Below are 16729 nucleotides of genomic sequence, written 5' to 3'. Positions count from 1 at the left end.
ACCCACAACATCCACACCAACACAGCAGACAACCACTCCCTAGGCCTCCAAATCCCAACCCCTTCTGCTGACTGTCCCTGTGTTCCGAAGTCAGAATTTTTGTTTGCTTGCCCTTTCCCCTGTTCCCTCCACCCTCATCCCCAACCAAAGAGGCACACAACCACCTCCCAGCCCCTCCCTTCCACCTCCAGGTCTTCCCATGCCCCACTGCAAGCACCCATACATCTCCCTTCCCAAGAAGAAGCCCACCTCTCCCAAAAAGCAGATCATCTCTCCCAAACCCAAGACCAAACCCTGTCTCCAAAATGTGATGTTGGTGTGTGTTGTGTGAGACAATGTTGTGAACCCTTCACTGTGTCTGTGCCTGAGATGAGTAGATGTGTGTTTTTTTGTAGTGTTGCGGTGCAGTGTGAGTCACCTGCCCAGGGGGGGTGTACTGTGATTGTGCATGCATCCTTTTTTAGGTTTGATTTCAACCGGGGGCACAATAACAAGTGTACTTGGCCCACTTAGCGTGTCCCACATATCATGTGGACGACGGCAAAATTATCTGTTTGTGCATCCTTTTGACCGTGGCAGTCTGTGCTACCTGGTGGGGCCGGCAGGACCGCGGCAGTCTTTGCTCCATAGGCCAGCTTGACTTGTCATCTGGCGGTCCAACTGGCAATCCGACGGTGGTCAGACCACCGCTACCGTCATGGTGGTCAACAGACCGCCAAACTTGTAATGAGGCCCATAGTTCCCATAGGTTAGTTTTGAGTAGCCACAGCTCTTTTCTTGGACGGTACTGCTTCCCATGTCATCTAGATCTTTTTTTACTTTTAAAGTCTCCTTTCCTAACTCCTGCGCTAAGCCTTTGAGTCACTGGTCTTGAAGAAGCTCTGAATCCTATCTCATGCCTGGAGATATTGTCAACACCAGGGCAGTGCGCGCTCTATTGGCGACTAGAATGCAAAAACCCAGCACTCTCAAAACAACGTAATTTATGCATTGTGTTGATATGTTGTTGTTTAAACTTTTGCATTGCAGAGTTTAATCCTGAAGACTTATTTTTAATGTGTTTACAAATACTGTTCATTTGCAATGTATTGCTTCAGGCTTTTAGAGTGTGTTAGGGTGTGGTCCCTTTCCAGGGCCTTCCAGAGACTTTCCCTGCAGCATGCCTGGGTGTGGTTGTGGGCAGAGCCAAAACTCTATAAAAGGGAGCCAGCCCAGCTCCAAGTGCTCACTATTCAGAGGTCCTGGTGCAGAGCAGCAGCTACTTCCTGAGCTCCTGTCCCGGTGGCCTATTTGATCTTCCAGGTGTCTGCCCTTCATTCTTCATTGGTGATCCTTGTTCTGGGCGGTAAGACGGTGGTTGGGCTGACCTCACGACGCTGTTATCGAGAACTTTCATATTCTTGGCCTAATTCTTTAATGATTTTAATTTGTTATTCATTGCGCTCTACCATTTCGTGACATTTGCATGGTTGCTTGTGAATCGGCAAGACGCGCAATTCGTTTCATGCTGATTTGATCTTGTTATTCATTGCGCGCTCCCATTTCTTGACATTTGTATGGTGGCTTGCGAATCGGCAAGACGCGCGATTCGTTTCATGATGATTTGACTTTGTTATTCATTGCGCGCTACCATTTCTTGACATTTACATGGTGGCTTAAGAATCGGCAAAAGATGCGCGATTCATTTCATGATGGTTTGACTTTGTTATTCATTGCGTGCTACCATTTCTTGACATTTACATGGTGGCTTAAGAATCGGCAAAAGACTTGCAATTCGTTTCATGGTGCGTAGAATCTTGTCATTCATTGCGCGCTGTTATTTTTTGGCATTTACTTTGTGGCTTACGAATCGGCAAGACGTGCGATTCGTTTAATGGTGATTTAACCTTGATATTCATTGCGTGCTACCATTTCTTGACATTTTACATGGTGGCACTCGAATCGGCAAGACGCACGATTCTCTCTTCGAGCTTAATTCATGTTGTCCATTGTATGCCATTTATTCTAAGACATTTATTAGGTAATATTCGAGTTGATAAGTTGTGTGATTTCTTTCCTGCATTCATATTGTGTTATTCATGGTGCACAATCCTTTTATGGTGTTTACTATATATATGACAATCTGCAATGTGCGCAATTTGTGTTGAAACATTTCAAGAGAACACAGAAGACCAGAGTTTCTAGATGCAATATTGTATGGTCCTAGTATTCATTCTCAAAAAAGGATTCATATGACTGGTTTAGAACTTATTCAGAATGTTTTCCTGATTCTCATGTAAAGGATAGTACTTTAATTTGAAAGTTTCATTTAATCCATCTTGATTCCCTTACAGGTATCCGGCCATCTTGAAACTTAGTCATTTTAAGCCTAATTCTTAGGTTGTTCATGTTTTCAGAATGACTAGGCTTAGAGTCATAGTCTAGTATTGATTTCATGAGATGTAATTTTCATATTGTGTGTTTTAACCTTTTTCTTACTACAGGTCTCCTTCCCAGCTGTTCCCTTCCTAATCCCCTCTTCCCCTCCTGAACTCTCTTAGCCTCTGTGATTTATCTATCAGAGTCTTGGAGCTGTTCAGTGGTGGACCTGTTGGGAACGTGTGCAGACCCCGAGGATCTGGTGACTCTGACAGATATTAACACATTTATGAATTCATAGAGAACGAGTATTACAGAATTACAGAACTACCTTCAAGACACCGAGTCCTATTCTTGGTACCTATTTATTCATAAACTATGCTTGTATGGTTTCTTGGTGATAAAATAACTTGGTAAAACAGTTTCTTATAAACCTAATCAAACCAAACTTTATTCAACAAAGTTATTAACTTCTCTTACTAGATGTTAGATGATTTGAGACATTGAGACAGTTACACTTATTGAACAATAAATGGGAAACATTTGACAAAATGGTAAACATCAACTTAAACATATACATTAGGCCTTAAAAATAATTTGCTAATGCTTGAGTGTCACCAACCATTTTTAGTGAATGCTAGAATTTTTTCTGGTTACAAGGAAATATTTCATAAAAGCTTTAAAGATGATATATCGAGACAGAAGAATAGTTCTGATGTACGAGTAGTATTCCTGAATTAAGGGTATTTTATGGGAAGCTCACTCTCTAGCGGGGAACAGCACAGATCTCATATGGTAGAGGCAACAGTGCACCCCTTTTCATGTAGACCTTCTTAACCCCTTCGGGTAGCCTGAAGGTGAAGGCACGGAGAAGGCTTGTGAAGAAGAGGAAGATTTCAGTCTTGGCCAGCTGCTCCCCGATACACGCACGAGGTCCTGGATGAAGAAAAGTTGGAGAGTGGGTGTCATTTATTTATAATAATGTTTTATACCACATTATATATTACATTATGTTTATTGTATGCACTGATTCATGTTATCTGACAGAATTAGTGTAATATAGTATACTACGATATAGTTCAAGAACATAGATGTTTCTTCTTTAGTTAGAAAGCGTATTTACTCAAAGTAGCATGTCTGAGTACTATCAGTGCTACAAAATAGGAACACATCTATGTATATTCTACTAGTTAAATCATTGACATCACAAGGGCAGCTATGTTGAAAAGAAACGGGAGCCACATCACTGTCTGGGATGTACAGATGAAAAATAAGGCCCAGATTTAAGAAGGCCTAGCGCCTCCTTGCGCCACATTAGTGCCATTTTTTATCACGCTAATGTGGCGCGATGAAGCATAATTTGCCACGCCAGATTCACAAAGTGGTGCAATGCATGAGTTGGGCCGCTGTGTAACTCTTTGCGCCACATTATTCCTGTGCTAGGTATAATGTATGCAAGGGGGGCGTTTCCCCGTTAGGAGGACCGCAAACATGGTGCAGTAGAATCTACCAGATTCCACTGCATCATTTTTGGCGACTATTTTTAATGCCTGCACAGAGCAGGCGTTAAAAGGAGGCACACTATTATTTATAATAGGCCTCTTTGTACTTTGCAGGATTAGCGGCAACATTTTTGGTGCTAATCCTGCAAAGTACAACAATAGCGTAAACAAATATGGCGCTATTGTACCTAACCAGTACCATGGGGTGCCGTATGTTAAATATAGTGCACACATGGTGGTGATAGGGGGGCACTAAGGGGGGCACAAGAAAAGTGGCACTTCAAATATTGCAGGGCCACTTTTTTAAATTTGGGCCTAAGTTTCTCATGTCACAGAGTAGCCTGGAGTGAACTAAAGCAGCACAAGCTGTAATTCAGCTTTAATGTTTTAGCAGGTAAACACAGGGCAAACTAACACATGCCCAAATGATTTGAGCTACCATCCCCACCTCTGGGTAAATCGTGTGGGTGTTTCCCAGGAGGAAGGGCAAGACAGGCTTGGTTTGAGGTTTACAGAGTCTGTCTGCATTGAGATTTTGGTGGGGATCCTGATTGGTGCAAGGTGCCAGACTCAAGCAGACAGGACCCATAAATGCTGGAGGAGACAGTTAGGCATGTAGAGAGTTCTTTGACAGATGTATGCCATCATTTAAAGGTAAGAAAGTAAATGGAAGTATTTTTCTAAAGCAGTTTCTGTTTAGTTGTAAATGACACAGGGATTAACTATCCCTTATAAAAAGACAAGTTTTCCCACTGCCAGAGGCAAAATTAGAGTAATATGCACCCTCATGCAGACTAACCAAAGACCTAAAATACATCAATTATTTGATTATTTAGGAATCCTTCAATATGATGTCTCCTCAGTCCATCATTTCTTTTGTCAAAACAGGTGACTTGGTTGCTCTGCTTGATCTCAACAATGCACATAATGCATTATGATACATCCTAGTTCCCAAACTTTTCCATGATTTGAGGTAAAAGATAAACATTACAAATTCTAACATCTGCCTTTTGCGTTGGCACCTCTCCTAGAGAGTTCACCAAGTTAGTGGCTCCAGTTGCCACAAAATTGTATGAAGTAGGTTTTTACTCTTCCCATATATTGGCGATTGGCTAATCTGTGTCTCTATTTCTAAGGCAATGCAAGAGATGTCTAGTTTGTGCAAACGTCTCCAGGACTTTTGGTGACAATTGAATATGGGAAAATGTCATCTTCAGCTGTGACAGGAGTTTAACAATTCATTGAGCTTGAATTCAGACTCAATGGGGATGAGGTCACTTTGAATTACAAAGGGCACAAGCTCCTCAATACCTCCGTTTAACAGTTCTTTAATTTGAAAAGGTAATAACTGTGTGGCAGAGAGTTCAGAAATCGTAGGCTGCCATAAAAGCAGTAGTTCATTGGGCTTGACTTTATAGAAAAATGTGGGTCTGTTTTTTTAGTGTGTAATAGCCACCTAGAAAAAAAAAGCTATGAAGCTCTGATTCTAGTCACTCAGGAATTCAGAACTGACTTTGCCTGTTGGCTACTGTACGATCATATATGGTCAGATGTGCTACCTGATCCTCTGCTTCCACTTGTAATTACAACACATGCCAGCTTTTGAGGGAGCCGAGTACCTCTTGTGAAAAACGCAGCACAGGCTCTGTAGTTACCAGAGGAAACCAATCAATCTTCCAATCAGAGTGAGCTGACATTAATATCAAAGGGACTTGTAGCTTTACACATGCTAATTTCTGGTCAAGCTGTCGTAGTGAGGACAGACAATCAATTGGCCCAGGCATGTAAAACCATCAAGCAGGAACTTTATATGCTCATCTAGGAGGATAGCACCTGCTTTGTATTCTAGTGCAGAAAATGTCCTTCCCTTGTAAACTTTAGACTTACTAGACTTGTGTTTTGCTTAAATTGTCAGAAATTGTGTAAGCCAACAATATACCTTTTTGCATCCAAGAACAATGTTCTACTTCCTCTGTTTTGCTCAAAGATTCAGAGAGAGGGAGAGTAGGCAGAAAATGCTCCATGCCACCCTCCTGACCTGTTAGACGCATTTTCTTTGATTCCCATTCTCCTGTGGATGCCAATGAAAGTGTCAGTAATCCAGCTGGCTCCCTACTGGCCTAGATGTCCATGGTTTCCTCTCCTTCTGAAGTTAGCAGTAGATTCGCCAAGTCATCTGCTTTTGAACTTGGTGCCCCAGTGCCTCTAACTCCATCCACAAAAAGATTTTCTGATGGTCTACAAATTGATATGGCTGGGCTCCAGAAGCTAGGATGTTCAGAGGCTATTGTCTTAGATGTTCAGTCTTTTAGAAAGCCTTCCTTATCAGTTTTTATGTCATTAGAAAAACCTAGTGAATGATGTGCACTTCAGGGATGTTCTCCTGGCACCGGTCATCCCTTCCTTATCCTAGATTTTTTTATGGGATTTTTTTTTAAAGTTCTACTTGAAATAGGCAATGAGTAGTGAATCCCTTGGCATTGACTTGATGTGGCGGTACCAAAAATACCTTAAACCTTTTATTTATGAATAAATTCTTGGTTCACATCTTTCTTCATGTGGTCATCCCCTAAGTTTGGGAGCACTGCAAACATCTGCATTCGAAACCTGAATCGGGTTTCACTTTCCTGGTTGCCAGCACAGGATTCTGTTATAGAAATCACATCTGCTACATGATTGAATTAATTAACTGCTCTGTCCTCCTTACAAAATTATTTTAAATTAGGTGAAATTACTTCCTTCCCATTAATTCATTCTCAAAACAGATTCTGGCTTTCAGAGAGGTCAGAATGTTGGGTTACCTTCTTTTTTCCTGATATATATATATATATATATATATATATATATATATATATATATATATATATAATGCAGTTTTTTCCATCAAAAACTTTACTGCAAATATTACATTGATACTATCAATGATGTTATCAAGGATGTCCTGAATGCCATATTTTGTTGGGTGATTAGTGCAGAGGTGGTGGTCCCCAGGTCAGAGTGGGGTCCAGCACGTATTCCCTTTTTTTTAACATTTTCCTCGGGAAGGTGGAGGGCCCTGGGACTGCAGTGGTTGGGGGTTCAGGGCATGCAGCTCCTGCATAAAATTTTAGAAATATTCTGCGGAAGAGTTGGTCCCCGCAATTGCAGGGGGCCCTGTGGCCCTTGCAAAGAATAATAGCATGAGTCTGGATGCAGAAGGTGGTACAGATTTCTCATCAATAAAGGTATTGCAAATGTTGCAGTGATGATGTCAAGATGCCACAGAAGATGTCAGCAATTATGTAATATGTGGAGTAATTAGATGTGCATGGCGAAGGTGCGAGCTATAGTTACCTTAGGGTGCGAGTTATAGCCACTTGAACTAATCATAGCTATACCTGCAGAATCCCTAACTATATTGTCTCTCTAACCTTTGTTTTTTTGGTGGATTTCTATGATTTCTTAGCATGCGCATAAGCAAATATCATCAGCAACATGCACAGCCTTCAACTGTGTGCAGTGGGGGTTGGCAGAAGGGCCTGGCCAATGGCCAGACTCAGCGGCCTACCCTCCTGCATGCCATGCCATGCACAGAATGAGGTTGGTTGCAGTGGGTGTTTTTTTTTTTTTCTTCAGTTCCGAGGATCCACAGGTCCATGGATTCGTGGATCTGTGCATCAGACAAAAAAAATAAAATTGTGCAAATTTTTGCCCATGTGTGTCCTATGTGGTCAAGATACCTGTATCCTGACCTCTCATATGTTTTTGCACTCTTACTTTCCCACCTCTTCAGCCGATGCGACAAAAAAAATGGTGACAGTAAACTTTTCGGTCACTTTGTGGTTCGCCAATCAGGGCCTTGCTTTTCCCCGCATCAGGGTCCTCGAATATGAGTTATGAATTTACTCGTACAAAACCACAGAAATTCAGCAGTTATAGTTAGAGCCCTTTCAAGTAACCATAGCTCCCCCTCTAAGGTAGCTATGACTCGCGCCCTTGCCATGAATAGTTTTCTTATCAATAACTTTATTGCAAATGTTGCAATTATAATATCTAAGTTGCCACACAAGATCTCAGCAATGATATACCATGTGGAGTAATTAGCTGTGCAATGCACAGGTACAAGTTATAGTTGCCTTAGGGGCTTAGGGGTTTAGATGCACAAAACCTTAGAAATTCAGCTGTTATAGTTTAAGTTATTTCAAGTAACTATAACTTTCGCCCTAAGGTAACTGTAACTTGTGCCCTCACCAGGCACTGCTAATTGCCTCAGATATTACAGCACTCATAACATCTTTTATCACACCTTTGAAGTTACTTTAACATTTGCAGTAAAATTATTGATGAGATACCTGAGCATGGCGGGGGTGCGATTTATAGTTACCTTCGGGCATAAGTTATACTTACTTGAAATAGCAATTATAGCTGAATTTCGATGGCTCTTTATGTTTAAAATGTGAGCCTAGCTATAACATCCCTGTAACCTTTGTTTTTTTCAGTGATTTTATAAATATATATATATATATATATATATATATATATATATATATACAGTATATATATATATATATATATATATATATATATATATATACTGGTCTCCAGTAGGTAGTTATAGTTAAGACTAGTTTACATAGAAAAAGTGTTTTTGGAGAATTGCCTATATCTTCAGCACCATTTTATGAATCTTCACAAACTTTTCCAAAAAAATGTCAAGTTGGGTTGTGTTTTGCATGGAAAGTGTTGAGATGTTCTATCAAGCAGGGCCCTAGAAAAGGGTGTGGGGGGGTCAAAAATTGTGTTTCCATTGTTAATTCTACTAGACACTTTAGACACTCCTGCAGCCCCAACCGCTGGATGGAATTACACCAAAACTGGCAAAAAGGTGGATTTTGGTCCACAGAGCGCCTTTTTTAAAAATTTTGTGTAAATCCAATCAGCAGTTTTTGTGATATTAAAGGGAAAAGAAATTTGGAAATCTAGGACTGCGGATCCTGGGAGATCTCCTGCTGAGATATGATTGGCTGCCAACATTTAAAAAAAAAAAAGTGTTGGGGGAGGTTTTAGGACTTAGCTTCAGCAGGGTTCCAGAAAAAAAACATAAAGAAAAATAAAAGGGGGCAGGGTATATATACCCTAACTGCCTAGCCTTGGTCCAGGGGTCCCCCTGGAACCCTTCCGCCTAAGGCTTAAAAGTATTTTTTTTTTATATCATAGAGAAATCTGTGGCTGGGTACGCAGATTTCGCCATGATTAAAAAAAAAAAAACACACAAATCCCTGCATTAGTAAATGCTTTGGCCCCTCTGTGGGCCAGGTCCCGGGGGCACTGTGGACTCAAAATAGGAGGAAGTTTGCATGGGGCCCACCTCCTGCGGTTTTTACAATCCCCCAGAGACCACTTCCTGGGGCTATACTTATAAGGTATGCTGGGGGCCACCCAACCCCTGCACATCTGGGTCCGCCACCTCCCTGGGGCAACATACAATATAATTAATAGGAGCCAGTGGACCACCACCTCCTTGATGTTATGTATAAAAAGTATGCCAGGGGCCACAAGATCCCATATGCCCCGGCTACCACCACCTCTCTGGGGCAATATATTTAAAAAATAACAGGGGTGTCTTTTGGATCCCCTGGGTCCCAGAGACTAGAAAATTATTTAAAGAGGTGGTCCTCTTGGACCCCAGGGGCCCTCCACCGTCTCATGACAACATTGAATAGATGGAGGGGGGCTGCATGGCATATATAAATATATAAATGATTAAATAGATAGATAGATAGATAGATAGATAGATAGATAGATAGATAGATAGATAGATAGATAGATAGATAGATAGATAGATAGATAGATAGATAGATAGATAGATAGATAGATAGATAGATGATCACCTGTGTCATTCAGTGATATCAGTGGTGTCCTATCCCCCCACCCTCCATATATTGTAAACTTTTCATGTCATGATTGGGTATTATAGGAAGTGAAAAGAGTAGAACAAAGAATTATGAAATATGAAAGAAGAAAGAATAAGTTCTATTGCATGAGTCAGAAAGTCTTTCTTGAAAGCAATCATTTAACTTGTAAGGATGCCTGTGTTGAGACTGTGTGTCTCAAAATGTAGGAAATAGGAACAGAAAGAACTGGAATCAAAGTAATGAAGACAATGAGTGAGCAATCAGGCTACTGTAACTTATTAAATAAACAAAGGAAACATTTTTAGACTTAAAAAGGGTATTTGTATCTTTTGTCTGAAACAATTCAAGAATTCCTAAAGGTCATAGATACCTTTTATGGAATGTATTTGAACTTGCACCTTTTGTTAATGTTCTAATAGTTGTTCAAGGACATTTTTTTCTTAAGTTTTACAATTCCAAAATTTAAAAAAACAATACTTAGATTTCCTTTTGCAAACTTTCTCAGTTGTTTTTTTACTCAGAAAAGTCTAACGCACAAAGAATTTGGGACACTGTGTTGCACATCTAAGTATCTATAAATCGTTTTGTGAAATTAGAATCACCACTTTAAATGTTAAAACTTAACATATTAAATAAAGGATAAATCAGATAATTAAACAACCCGCTTTCTTCAAAAGCTAAACAAGTTTTTAGGTATTTTTTTTACATTTCAAATGTTAATTTAGAAAGCAGTGAATGATTTTTAAAATTGATTGTCAATTGTCAGTCAAAGACAAAATCCCTTGTATCTTTGTCCACTTAGAGATAATGGTCAATAATTATATTACATGTTCTGAGGTTGGACTTTCAATCCAATTCTTCTGCTATTGAAGGGACAATAAAAAATGTAATTGGATGGGTATTCCAATCACTGTAGATTCCTCTAGGAAATATTCCATTCTATCATATTACATTTCTTTTTTGATAGTACTCAGGGAATCAACCATACAGATAAAAAGCAACCCTACTTAACAAATGTATAGACTGCCCAATCTCCAAAGCAATACGTGCAAACCAACTTGCATTTTGACCTTACTGTTTCCTATCAGTGAGGTGCAGCTTGTTTCCCTGAGGCCAAGGGCTCAGACCTACATCTGGCATGGTGCACTTCTTATGGAGACAGACTAAGACCACCAATTAGAGACAGATGGGTGAAAATGATTGAGTGAATATTATTTGCCCAGTTGCATTCCTTTACAGGTGTTTATGAGTGGTAATACTTCATATGTAAAAGAAGAATGTGGTGTGGAAAGTAACAAGGCTTACCTGCAGCAAATGGCATGAATGCCTCATTTCTCACAAATCTCCCCTCCGTGTCAAGGAAATGTCCTGGATTAAACTGATTAGGTGTCAGCCAGTAGTCAGAGTCATTTAGCAAAGAGTACAAATTACATACTATGTATGTGCCCTGCAAGTAAAAAATGAGAAGTTTGTTATAGTAAAAAAAAAAACAACGCACAGCTGTCTACCATATGGCAAAATGCATACAAAAAGAAGAAAATGTTAAATTTGTTATTGTAAGCCTTGTACACTTTGTTTATGAATTTTAGCCTAGGCCATTTCATATTAATGATTGTTGAACAAGGAAACAAATCTATGTCAGACTCTGGTTCACAAAGACTTGGAAGAACTTGTGATGAAATACAACCTGCACTGGGCTACCTCACTTGTGGTGGTATTTAGGGATTAGGATATTGAATGACATTTTCAGTGAAGTCTTTGAGGTTCTTGTTTTCCTCTTAAACAGTGGGGTAATTTTAACCATATTATGCTTTACATGTTTCGGAAATGTGAAACTCAGAGATATTCATTATATTGCATTCAATGACCAATTACGATTAGTAAAACAGACTTTTCCAGGATTACTTTTCAGCCTCTTTAAACATGTGCACTTGTTAGCGAAAATGTGTTAAACTGAGGAGCACAGGGTTGACATTAGGAAGGCTGAAGACATCAGCTCTTATATTTGATTACGTTTCATTGCACTTGTAAATTGTTTTACCCACATGGTAATATTCCACATGGTTACATTCTGGAATGTCACCTTTTCTGAACACCAGGTACTTTTAATCATTCTATTTGCTCATGTAAGGAGGACCTGCTTTCATAATGAGCTTTGTGAATACAATACAATAAAATCATTAGTTAAAAAAGCAGATACAAATCCATGGTATGTCTAAATATGTGTGTGTGTGTGTGTGTGTGTGTGTGTATTCACTGAAAAAAACAAAGGTGACACGGATGTTATCTTTGGGAAATAGAATTAAAAAAACCATAGAAATTTACTTAAAAAAACAAAGGTTACAGGAAAGTTATAGTTAGGCTCACATTTTAAACGTATCACACCATAGAAATTCACCAGTTATAATTAGACTTACCTCAAGTAACTATAACTCGTGGCCTAAGATAACTATAACCTGCTCCCCCTCCATGCACTCTTGTTTCGACAAAACTTTTACTGCAAATATTACATTGATACTATCAATGATGTTATGTAATTTGTGGGATAATTAACAGTGCATGGTAAAGGTGCAAGTTATAGTTATCTTAGGCCATGAATTATAGTTACTTGAGGTAACTCTAACTATAACTGGTGAATTTCTATGTTTGGTACATTTAAAATGTGAGCCTAATTATACCTTCCCTGTAACCTATGGTTTTATAAGTGAATTTCTATGATTTTTTAAAATTCTATTCCTAACTATAATGTCCCAGTAACCTTTGTTTTTTTCAGTGAATTTCTATGTCTTTTTTTAACATACAGTAATTTGAATTACTATATGTTAATCTAACCACTGCCATGCATGGCCTTCGGCTGAGCCCTGCAACAGTTGGCCACAGGGCCTGGTATCTGGCCAGGCCCTGATGCCAACCCCCTCTAAGCACCTAACCTTGCACAGTGTACGTCCTTCACCCTTGCACAGGGTAATTTGCCCACAAGACCTGGTCTGCAGCAAGAGATCACTGCAGCTTCTCTGGGTGTGAAAATAGGGTGAGAGGGTGTATCTGTGGGTGAGAGCGGCTGTTAGATTGTCTGTCTGGGTGTGAGAGTGTGTACATCAGTGTTTTTGTGGGTGCGTCAGTGTGTGCGTGGGTCTTTGAGTGGGTGCATGAGGGTGTCATTGGTTATGTAAGTGGGTTTGTGAGTGTCTGAGTGGGTCTGTGAGTGGGTGCAAAAGTGTCTTAGAGGTTGCGTGAGTGGGAGAAATTGATTGAAAGAGAGAAGGAAAGAGAGCGAAAGAGACAACGTTTTTTTAGGCTTAGAATGAGATATTTGTGTGTGATTTAAGATACAAAATGTATTTATTAATTTAAAAAAATATATAATATTACTTTTTTATTAAAAAAAGAGGTATATGAGTCCCACTGGACTCGAACCCCCAAAGTTCAGTGTGGACTCGAACTCCCAAAGTTCAGTGTGAAGGTCAGCAGGTGGTCGTCCCCAGGGCCATATGTGTCTCCAAGAAAAGGGTCTCGTGGCCCCCTCCAAAGTGAACATAGCCCTAGGGGGTGGTGGTCCCTGGGGCTTGGGGGTTCCATGGCCACCCCTTTTTTTTTTTTTTAAGATTTGCCCCGGGGTTGGTGATCCCCAGGATGTGGGGGGGGCACACCCGCTCCAAATACAGAGTTACCCCAGTGGGTAATAGTCCCTGGGGCAGCGGGGGCCATGCGGCCCCCCACAAATAAATTGCATTTTGCACCCTGGGGGGTGGTGCTCTCTGAGGTATGGGCGGGCCATAGGCCCCGCTTATTAATACCTAAATGCCCCGGGAAGGTAGTGGTCCCTGGGGCAGCGGGAGGCTCCTGGGTGGCCCCCCACATATTAACACACCATGGGGAGGTGGCAGTCCCTAGGGCATTTAATATTCATGAGCCCCCAGGACTTGGCCTACCTGGGGGATTTAGAGTAACCAAGCACCGGAGACCAAGCTTTGTTTAAAAAAAAAAGTACTGCAGATCCGCAGCTACACAGCGTCAACGCTCATAAAATAAAAAAAATGTTTTTAGACCTGCGGGGTCCCTTTCGGACCCCTCTACCAGAACTAACCCTGGCCACTTTTCTTTTTTTTTTCTACTTCTTATTGTGTACTCAGCTTCAGCCAAGTCCCAAGATGGCTGACAACTGTTCAACAGCTTATGTTGTTGAAGTGTTATCAGCCAATCAGGTCTCTGCACAAAATCAGGTGGGGACGCAAATACTTTGTGTCCTTAGATAAACAAATTTGTCTTCCCAATAATTTCTCAAAAACTACTGAACGGAATTACACTGAAACAAAAAAAGTTTGTTCCTTCCAAGTTTGGTAAATTCCGTTTAGTAGTTTTCGCACTATTGCTTCTCAAAATCCATATGGAAAAGTGAATGGGGAAAACATGTTTGGGGACCCCCCTTTTTCTAGGACCCCCTTTGGACAGATCACCCCAAGACTTGCCAGGTAGCAGCTGGCACATTTGTTTGGAAAGTTTCAGCAGTAGCCACTTTACCTCTAATGGAGTGTGCTTTAGATTTAGCTGATAGTGTATTGTTAGCTTTTTGGTAGCACAAGAGAATGCAAGAACCTATTCATCAGGAGATCTGGAAATGGATTGCTTGGAAATGGCTTGTTCGCTCTGCAGCTGCCCCTTGTCTTATCGAGACAGAATTTCAAACCTCTGTTTACCTCCAGGGAATGAATAGTTCTTTCAGCTGGAGTAGAGGGATTCTGAAAGAATGTTGGTGAAGAGATGGTTTAAATGACATGAAAGTCCAAAATAACTTTGGGAAGGACATGTGTGTGAGTCCTCATGACGACTTTGCTTGAGTGGAAAACTGTGTATGGTTTGTGAGAACAAAGCACTTGGATCTCGCTAACCCAACAAGCTGATGTTATTGCTACAAGGAAAACTGTTTTCCAAGAATGATGTTGCAGGGAGGCTTTGTGAATAAGCTCAAAGGGATTCTGCATAAGACGTAAAAGTAATATGTTAAGCTGCCAGGGAGGACACCTAATGGGAGGGAAAACCTTAAACCCTTCAAGAAAATCCTTGATTACAGGGATTTGACTTGTTGGAAAGTGGATTATTAGTAAGGGCCGGTAAGTACCTACACTTAGCAATAAACCACTAACCTCCACTTAGGTCCAGTTAGGTCTCAATAAATTAAACCCAGCTCAACCCTTGGTAGCTTGGCAACGAGCGACAAGGCTTAACTTAGGAGACAAGTGTGTAAAGCATTTAAAAACCACAAAACAGTAAATAAGTAAAACACAAAACACAATAAAAATCCAATAACAATTTATAAAAATAGATTATATTTTTATCTTTAAAATGATATCAAAATGAATAAATCTGATAAGGGGAACCGGAGACATGAATTTTTAAAGAATTAGGCGGTCATTCTGACCTTGGCGGACGGCGGAGGCCGTCCGCCAAGGTACCGCTGTCAGAACACCACACCGCGGTCGAAAGACCGCGGCGGTGATTCTGACATTTGCCCTGGGCTGGCGGGCGGCCGCCAAAAGGCCGCCCGCCAGCCCAGGGCAAATCAACCTTCCCACTAGGATGCCGGCTCAGAATTGAGCCGGCGGAGTGGGAAGGTGCGACGGGTGCAGTTGCACCCGTCGCGTATTTCAGTGTCTGCAAAGCAGACACTGAAATACTTTGCAGGGCCCTCTTACGGGGGCCCCTGCGGCACCCCCTACCGCCATCCTGTTCATGGCGGGAGAGCCGCCATGAACAGGATGGCGGTAGGGGGTGTCTGAATCCCCATGGCGGCGGAGCGCGCTCCGCCGCCATGGAGGATTCAGACGGGCAGCGGAAAGTCGGCGGTACCCCACCGGCTTTCCGCTTCTGGCCGCGGCTGTACCGCCGCGGTCAGAATGCCCGGCGGAGCACCGCCAGCCTGTTGGCGGTGCTACCGCCAACCTCCGCCCTGGCGGTAATTACCGCCAGGGTGAGAATGAGGCCCTTAGTGTTTTTTAGCGCCTACAAACAAAAAGCGCCAGTCTGGTCAACTGGTCACACCTTGACCGGGGCAAAGCCAAAGTTTGAGGCCGACCGAGTTGGAGCCCTGCTCGGCTACAGCAAGCTGGAGGCCTCGTTCAAAAGTTTACCTTTGTCGTTTTCTTGAAGATTTTCTTCAGCGGGACGAAGTCACCAGTCTGACCTGACCTCCCTAGAGCCCTTCCTCGGATGCGTGTCATGGGATCCCTCAGGGAAGATTTCTACGTTTGGACTTAGACTATTTTTTGAGGTGAAAATCCTTTGACCGGGCCAAACCTGAGTCTTGATCTAACGTCCCTGGAGCCCTCTTCTCATACACTGCTCGAGAGGTCATGGCCAACTTTCTACGTATGGACATAGTCTCTTTTTCAGAGATTTTCCTCAGCGGGACGAACCTGCAAGTCAGGCCAGTTCACGTTTGAGGGCAACCGGCTAGAGATGCCCTGGCGGGTCAGTCAGTACCTCTATAGAGCTTTTTCCAAAAAGTTCTCCAATCTTCTGCAAACTTCTGGATCTTCTTCCAGAAGGTCTTTTAAGGTTCTTTTGGAGTCAACAGCTCACCCCAAGGTTCCAGAAGCTCTGAGTTGCTCCTTTAGGGTGCGGACTAAAACTCCCAGAATACACCTTGCTCAAACTCCAAAATGGCCACTGGACAGTGGTCAGCTCATCACTTTCTTCAGGATCTGAGGCAGGGAACTCAGGTTAGCAATTTTTCACCTGTAGCAAACAGGGAGCCCCTCCTTGAACCAGTTGAAGCCATTCAAAGTCCTTCTTGTGGTGGAGCCCAAGTGTGCAGCTGGTGCAGGCCTTCAGAGTGCAGTGTCTAGGTGCAGGTCAGGTGTCCATCAGGGCAGTCCTTCTTCTCCTGATGTTCTTCCTTGTAGGGATCTGAGGTGTGGGTCCAGCTCTGCCATATTTATCCTTGCACCAGGGTGAAAAACATGGGGGCCCTGATTC

The 16729-nt window shown here is 41.8% G+C and overlaps 1 protein-coding gene across 1 annotated transcript in view; it reads right to left on the bottom strand.

Annotated features, from left to right (window-relative positions):
• Window positions 1-2704: 2704 nt before the first annotated feature.
• Window positions 2705-16729, bottom strand: part of LOC138266545 (cytochrome P450 2J5-like) — a 96941-nt gene continuing 82916 nt past the window's right edge. Inside the window, exons 4-5 of the mRNA XM_069215400.1 lie at window positions 11060-11201; window positions 2705-3294 (exon numbers count right to left, since the gene is read on the bottom strand). Coding sequence (XP_069071501.1) covers window positions 3125-3294; window positions 11060-11201 — 312 coding nt within the window. The 3' untranslated portion in view covers window positions 2705-3124. The remainder of the gene's footprint in view (window positions 3295-11059; window positions 11202-16729) is intronic.

Source organism: Pleurodeles waltl, chromosome 11 (genome assembly GCF_031143425.1).
Source record: "Pleurodeles waltl isolate 20211129_DDA chromosome 11, aPleWal1.hap1.20221129, whole genome shotgun sequence".
Classification (NCBI taxonomy): domain Eukaryota; kingdom Metazoa; phylum Chordata; class Amphibia; order Caudata; family Salamandridae; genus Pleurodeles; species Pleurodeles waltl.
The sequence above is the reverse complement of the archived record's forward strand: the minus strand, read 5'-3'. Positions and strand labels throughout refer to the sequence as shown.